An 8,574-nucleotide genomic window follows, 5' to 3' on the forward strand; every position below is an offset into this window, starting at 1 on the left:
AGTATTCACACTAAACGTACAGCAGATTACCAAGTATTCACACTAGACGTACAGCGGATTATCAAGTATTCACACTAGACGTACAGTGGATTACCAAGTATTCACACTAGACGTACAGCGCATTACAAAGTATTCACACTGGACGTACAGCGGATTACCAAGTATTCACACTAGACGTACAGCGGATTACAAAGTATTCACACTGGACGTACAGCAGATTACCAAGTATGCAGACTAGATTTACAGTGGATTACCAAGTATTCACACTAGACGTACAGCAGATTACCAAGTATGCAGACTAGATTTACAGCGGATTACCAAGTATTCACACTAGACGTACAGCGGATTACAAAGTATTCACACTGGACGTACAGCGGATTACCAAGTATGCAGACTAGATTTACAGCGGATTACCAAGTATTCACACTAGACGTACAGCGGATTACCAAGTATGCAGACTAGATTTACAGCGGATTACCAAGTATTCGCACTAGACGTACAGCGGATTACAAAGTATTCACACTGGACGTACAGCGGATTACCAAGTATGCAGACTAGATTTACAGCGGATTACCAAGTATTCACACTAGACGTAGAGCAGATTACATAGTATTCACACTGGACGTACAGCGGATCACCAAGTATGCAGACTAGACTTACAGCGGATTACCAATTATTCATGCTGGACGGACAGCGGATTACCAAGTATTCACGCTAGACGTACAGCGGATTACCAAGTATTAATGCTAGACGTACAGCGGATTACCAAGTATTCACGCTAGACGTACAGCGGATTACCAAGTATTCACACTGGACGTACAGCGGATTACCAAGTATTCACACTAGACGTACTGCATATTACCATGTATTCACACTAGATGTACAGCAGATTACCTAGTATGCACACTAGACGTACAGCAGATTATCAAGTATTCACGGTAGATGTACAGCAGATTACCATGTATTCACACTGGACGGACAGCATATTACCAAGTATTCACACTAGACGTACAGCAGATTACCTAGTATTCACACTAGACGTACAGCAGATTACCAAGTATTCACACTAGACGTACTGCAGATTACCATGTATTCACACTGGACGTACAGAAGATTACCAAGTATTCACACTAGACGTACAGCAGATTACCTAGTATTCACACTAGACGTACAGCAGATTATCAAGTATTCACGCTAGACATACAGCAGATTACCATGTATTCACACTAGACGGACAGCATATTACCAAGTATTCACACTAGACGTACAGCAAATTACCTAGTATTCACACTAGACGTACAGCAGATTACCAAGTATTCACACTAGACGTACAGCAGATTACCTAGTATTCACACTAGACGTACAGCAGATTATCAAGTATTCACACTAGACGTACAGCAGATTACCAAGTATTCACAGTAGACATACAGCCAAGTACTGAGATTGGACATCCAGAAGAGTACTCGCACTGGGCATCCACTAGATAAATAAAAACTCACACTGGACGTTCAGCAGATTTACAAGTGCTCACACTGGATGTCACAGATTTATAATCTAGTGGTAAAGACAGCAACTTTAAAATAACACAAATGGAAGTATTGTATATAAATAGTTGCAACTTTTAGTACTCACACTGGACGTCCAGCAGCACTGATGTGTTCTGAGTGCCGTGTTTGTTCTCAGCTCTACAGTAGTATCGTCCTCTGTGTGACGGGTCGGTGTTGCTGATGGTCAGGTTTGGTCCAGTCTGAGCTGGATTCAGGAGTCCTTCAGTGTCTCTGTACCAGGTGTAGTTCACTGCTGGGTTTGCATCACTGCTGCAGCTCAGAGTCACAGAACAACCCTCCAGGACCAAACCAGCTGGATTTATCCTCACCGATGTGTTTTTAGGACCATCTGATGGAGGAGAAATAATTTAGACAATTATTTTCTGACATACAGCACTCACACTAGACGTACAGCGGATTATCAAGTATTCACACTAGACGAACAGCGGATTACCAAGTATTCACGCTAGACGTACAGCGGATTACCAAGTATTCACGCTAGACGTACAGCGGATTACCAAGTATTCACGCTAGACGTACAGCGGATTACCAAGTATTCACGCTAGACGTACAGCGGATTACCAAGTATTCACGCTAAGACGTACAGCGGATTACCAAGTATTCACGCTGGACGTACAGTGGATTACCAAGTATTCACGCTAGACGTACAGCGGATTACCAAGTATTCACGCAGGACATACAGCGGATTACCAAGTATACACGCTAGACGTACAGCGGATTACCAAGTATTCACCAAGTATTTACCAAGTATTCACGCTGGACGTACAGCGGATTACCAAGTATTCACCAAGTATTTACCAAGTATTCACGCTGGACGTACAGCGGATTACCAAGTATTCACCAAGTATTTACCAAGTATTCACGCTGGACGTACAGCGGATTACCAAGTATTCACGCTAGACGTACAGCGGATTACCAAGTATTCACCAAGTATTTACCAAGTATTCACGCTGGACGTACAGCGGATTACCAAGTATTCACCAAGTATTTACCAAGTATTCACGCTGGACGTACAGCGGATTACCAAGTATTCATGCTAGACGTACATCTGATTACCAAGTATTCACCAAGTATTTACCAAGTATTCACGCTGGACGTACAGCGGATTACCAAGTATTCACCAAGTATTTACCAAGTATTCACGCTGGACGTACAGCGGATTACCAAGTATTCACGCTAGACGTACAGCGGATTACCAAGTATTCAAGCTAGACGTACAGCGGATTACCAAGTATTCACGCTAGACGTACAGCGGATTATCAAGTATTCACACTAGACGTACAGCGGATTACCAAGTATTCACACTAGACGTACAGCAGATTACCAAGTATTCACACTAGACGTACAGCAGATTACCAAGTATTCACACTAGACGTACAGCAGATTACCAAGTATTCACACTAGACGTACAGCACATTACCAAGTATTCACACTAGACGTACAGCAGATTACCAAGTATTCACACTAGACGTACAGCAGATTACCAAGTATTCACACTAGACGTACAGCCAAGTACTGAGATTGGACATCCAGAAGAGTACTCGCACTGGGCATCCACTAGGTAAATAAATACTCGCACTGGACTTTCAGCAGATTTACAAGTGCTCACGCTGGATGTCACAGATTTTTAATCTAGTAGTAAAGACAGCAACTTTAAAATAACACAAATGGAAGTATTGTATATAAATAGTTGCAACTTTTAGTATACTCACACTGGACGTCCAGCAGCACTGATGTGTTCTGAGTGCCGTGTTTGTTCTCAGCTCTACAGTAGTATCGTCCTCTGTGTGACGGGTCGGTGTTGCTGATGGTCAGGTTTGGTCCGGTCTGAACTGGATTCAGGAGTCCTTCAGTGTCTCTGTACCAGGTGTAGTTCACTGCTGGGTTTGCATCACTGCTGCAGCTCAGAGTCACAGAACAGCCCTCCAGAACCAAACCAGCTGGATTTATCCTCACCGATGTGTTTTTAGGACCATCTGATGGAGGAGAAATCATTATTTTCTGACATACAGCACTAATTATAGTTGGTCATTGAGCATAGATTGTCCTCTCTTACACTGAACTAGTATTATCCAGGACTCTTGTGTCGTGGTCGGCTGCTGTAGCTGGTGTGTTGCAGTGCAGGTGAAAGTGACTCTGTGATGACGCTGAGAAACAATGAAGTTCAGATCCGAGATGAGATCAGTTTGGTTCTGATACTGCTGTTCTGTGACGCTCTCATTGAGAGATGAGCTCCATCTGAGAGATGGTGGACGAGACGGACAGAAGATCTTAGTAGAGCAGCGCAGAATCACTGAACTTCCCTCAATCACCTCCATCATCTTCATCACCTCCTGCTGATCCTTAAAGAGACTCAGGGTGGGTTTGGGTGGAGATCCTGAAACACACATAGAAATGCAGTGAAATATTACAAGATAAAATGAAGGTGCATTGCTATTGTACAGTAGTAGATTTATTTTTTCACTCTAGAAACATCATGAACAATATGACACTCACCTAAGACGGCAATTTGAACTTGTGTGTGTTTAGGTTCTTTGTAGTTATATTGCAATAAAATGCCGGCTTCAAGTCTGAAGTAATATGACCCATTATGACTCTGATCAAGATTATCGAAGCGTGTGGTGCAGTTTTTCTGTGAAGCAGTGCCAAATATTTCTCCTTTTAACAGTCCAGTGTTGGGGCTGCTGGAGTCAAACACTTGTGTTACAGCATTAAACCATTTTCTCTTTGCACTGTTAGTGAGGTAAATGCTCAGCTGTGGATCAATATCAAATGAGCAGGGTATGAAAACACAGGATCCTCGTAGAGCTTCTACTCTCTGTGGCAGATTGATACTGTAGCCACAAAAAACACCTAAAATGAACACAAACAGGCAAAAGAAGTAACTGTACAAAGTCGATATTCAGAACTAATTTCTGCAGAACTTATTGCTCTTCAGTCTCACAAAGGTCACCTATAAGTGCTTCCATAATATAAATTCAACTTGTTAAAAAAGAGGAATAATCTATAAGAAAGAGACCTTGTATCAGAGATCCAGTGAGGAGGAACGTCACCAGTGTCTCCATCATTTACATGCACTCCACCTTACAGCAGAATATACAAATAAAGAAATAAATTATGTGTATGTAAATAGGGCTGTCAGTTTCTATGTATTCATTGTGATTAATCACAACCAGAAAAAAAAAATTGTTTGTGTATTATATATATTTATGTCACTTTAACTGTCCTTTTAATTACAATGCTTAATTGAGAAATAAGGAAACTAACTGTTAAAGTTTTGCATGCAAGATTTTTGTCCAATCTCACTTGATACAAGACTCGCATGCAGAATGAGAATGAGACCTGGCATTGTCTTAATCTAATAACTATGAGCTATGAAGTTGGATATCATCCTCTTTTGGAAGGCCAAACAAAGTAGTTTTCACTTCCACAATAAAACATACAGCATCTGCACAACATGGCGCTGGTGGCAACAGAGAGAATAAAAGGTACTCCTCCTTTCTTTGTGTGAACATTTGGGCGGCATTATGTAAATCTTCCCACACAGTGATGTAGACATGGGGGTATGTTTAAATCTGGTGTTTTAGTAAGCCGTGGACAAGTCTTAACTTGGATAAAGAATATCTCCTTGGATTTGAAACTCTATTCATTGCAACTTTACAGATCTTCTTTATGCACCTACAGCTTGTAACACTCCAAAATGAAATTGCACCATACGACCCCTTGAAAGGGAATTAACAAATCAACAAATCACAGATTCTTGATTTCACTGCATTTTACTAAATATATAAATTTGAAGAAAAAAAATAACCGCCACCACTACATGTGTATATATATATATATATTTAGACAACAAAAAAACTGTTTATGTATATTTAAACAAAACAGGAGTTACAGCCATTTTCATACACAGACACCCATTTCCAGGGACTCAAATGTAATTGGACAAATAAATGTAATCATAAATCAAATGTTTGTTTATTTTTTGTTGTTGAGAATACTGTGCAGACAATGACATCACCTTTACCAGGGCTTTACTGCAGCTGACTTCAGGATTTTTCTGCGTTTATTTTTGTCTTCAGCGAGTAAAATGCTGCTCAATCGGCTTGAAATCAGGAGACTGACTTGGCCATTGCAAAATATTCCATTGCTTTTGCTGTGTGTTTTGGGTCATCCTCCATTCGTACTATGAAGTGCCACCCATTCAACATTTCTCCATTTGACTGAATCTGGGCAGGCAGTATCTCGACCTCTGAGTACCTCCCTCTTAGTTTGCCTTCTGGAGAGTGTTCTTTGGATGTTATGACAGGGTTTTTCTTTACCATGGAGAAGATCCTCTAATCATCCATCACTGTTTTCTTGCTTGAACCTGAGCTCACCAATGCATTCTTTTTTTCTTAGATTGTACCACACTGTTGATTTGGTTTCTACTATCTCTCTGATGAGTTTGTTTTGTTTTTTGAAGCCTAATAGTTGTGTGTTTCACTTGTATCACTCCTTTGACCACATGATGTGGTTCACAACAAAAGCTTCCAAATGCAAATGGAACACTAAGAATAGACTCCAGACCTTTTAGATGCTTAACTGATGTAGAAATACTGAAATAATAGTCCAGGCCTGTCCATGAAACAGCTTTTGAGTCAGTTGTCCATTTACTTATGGTCCCTTGAAAAGAGGGGAGGTACATATATATATATATATATATATATATATATATATATATATATATAAAGATGTAATTCCTTAACCTTCACTCCAATTTTGATGAAAATACCCTCAAATTAAAGCTGTGTGTGCTTTAAGCCCATATCCATTAACTTGAATGTGTTTTGGTCACCAGCTGAAATAATACAAATTCTGCCTATGTCCAAATATATATGGACCTAACTATTACACCTGCTGGTGTGTTAATGAAGGCGCATGAGGAAGAAGATATATAAAACGGTTCTTTTAATGATCGCGGGAGAATAAAGTCACATCAAACATAACAATACACTACGATACGATAATCACGGACAAGGAGGAACTAAACAGAGAGGGTATTTAAGCACAAGGGAAGTAATCAGGGGAATGGAGACAGGAGGGGATTAATCCAATCAACCAAACAGGAAAAGGAACATGACCAAATAAGGAAACTGAAAGTCCATCAACGTAACACTAACTGTATATTATATATACATGTGTATATATAAATACATTCAGTACACTCGCATACGTAAACAAACTTTTAATTTGGATGCAGTTAATCACAATTAATCGATTTGACAGTCCTAATAAGTAATAATAAATAAATTTCCTTTTTTAATTAATTTATAGCTCTTGTGTTGGCATAAACTCATTATTTCTAAAGTCCTACAGTAATTTTTTACATCCAAACACAAAACAATATCCAGAGCTGAGTAGATTAATTAACATTTATCCATTATTGATTACATGTTCAGATTACTTTTATCTAGCTTGTTTTAAACCCACCATAAAATGTATCATTGATATAAAAAGCAAAGAGAAAGAAAATATATTTTAAAAAATTTATATTGTCATCATTAAATTCATTAAACATTAGATAAAACCAGGATCTCCCAAACTGGGTTTAGTGTAAGAACTTTACATTAAGGGTTTGTGAGGTGAAGTAATGAAATAAATCATAAACATTTAAAATTTATTATTTGAATACTAAAAAAATATATATTTAATTTAACTGAGTGCTGATGTGACTATTAAACCACACTGAAATGTAAACATGTGAATGTGTTGTTTAATTATTGAAATATTAACTTTTTCAGAGATGTAATGTATGTTTGGTTGACAAAAACATTTGGGAAAACATTTGCATTACATGAAAAAACATTAATAAACATGAAACAGCAATGACATTACACAACCAAAAGTCTTTCAGATTTAAAAAATGTAATCCAGTCTTCCAGAATCCACAGTTATTGAAGATCGCTGAATATGATGAACACACAGTGCATGAGGAGTCTTTTTTTCCATCCAAATTAAAGATGCATGGTTTGCAAATGTATTTACATGACATTTACACAGCCATTCTTTATTGTGAATATAGTCAAAGCTAAATGGTATGACACACACTGAGATTTGTACAAAGTAAAATTTTAATTAGAAAAAAAAAAATAAGGGAGAATCAATCAATTATGAATGATTTACTGCCCTTGTGTGAAGTAGTCATGTAAAAAGTAGACATATAATCTGTTTATGAGCATTATAAAATGTAATGTACTCTAATCCAGAGTACTTCAGTTCTCATACTAATCATCTCTGACAAGATTAAAAATATATACAAAAGAAAAACAGGACATGCTTCTCTTGAACATGTTTCAAACCTTAGCACTTCAGAATCTCAAAAGTCCAGGAGTAAGAGTAAGTTTGACTGTTGTGTAAATGACTTACCAGAGAAGAGAGTTGAAGATGACAGAAATCCTCTCAGAGCTCAAGATGATGCTTCTAAACTGACTGAAGAGAGAACTGTGTGAAAATGAGAGTTTATCTCGTATCAGAGATTCAATACTTCTCCTTTAGTCAGAACTTTAGTGACAGTAGTTTGACTCTAAGAAATCTATGCAAATCAGTATGAAGCTTTCTTCACATTTCTTTATATTTGCTTGAAACAAATCACTGTCTTGTGAGATCCAGTATTGAGTTCTAATGTTGATAATAATCCTCAATGATCAGGAATATGTTGAATAAAAACTGGAATTTGAGAAGACTATGTACAGGAAGCATGCTTTTTATTTCTTCTAAACTTTTGCATTTCATATTTGAGATATTATATGTCAGAATTGTATTAGAGCAGGGGTGTGTGTAGTGTGTGTGTTGTCTAAAGAATTTAAGACCAGCTGTTGCCATGCAGTCATCTTCACAAAGCTTATTTCCATAAACTTTGTGACCGACACTGGTGACTAACTGCACTGGGAAAAAACTATACAACATTTTTAAGTAAAGTGGTTGCAAACTATTTATTTTAGCTACATAAAAATAAAAAATAAAA

At 38.0% G+C, this 8,574-nt stretch overlaps 1 protein-coding gene across 1 annotated transcript; it reads right to left on the reverse strand.

Annotated features, from left to right (window-relative positions):
• Window positions 1–1,621: 1,621 nt before the first annotated feature.
• LOC113052388 (B-cell receptor CD22-like) lies at window positions 1,622–8,020 on the reverse strand. The gene is made up of 6 exons (XM_026216836.1): window positions 7,977–8,020; window positions 4,588–4,651; window positions 4,065–4,421; window positions 3,625–3,945; window positions 3,281–3,544; window positions 1,622–1,896 (listed from the first exon to the last, which is right to left on the reverse strand). Exons 2-6 carry the CDS (start codon window positions 4,634–4,636, stop codon window positions 1,622–1,624), a joined length of 1,266 nt encoding a protein of 421 aa, XP_026072621.1. The 5' UTR covers window positions 4,637–4,651; window positions 7,977–8,020.
• Window positions 8,021–8,574: the final 554 nt, after the last annotated feature.

This window comes from Carassius auratus, chromosome 32, assembly GCF_003368295.1.
Source record: "Carassius auratus strain Wakin chromosome 32, ASM336829v1, whole genome shotgun sequence".
Classification (NCBI taxonomy): Eukaryota; Metazoa; Chordata; class Actinopteri; order Cypriniformes; family Cyprinidae; genus Carassius; species Carassius auratus.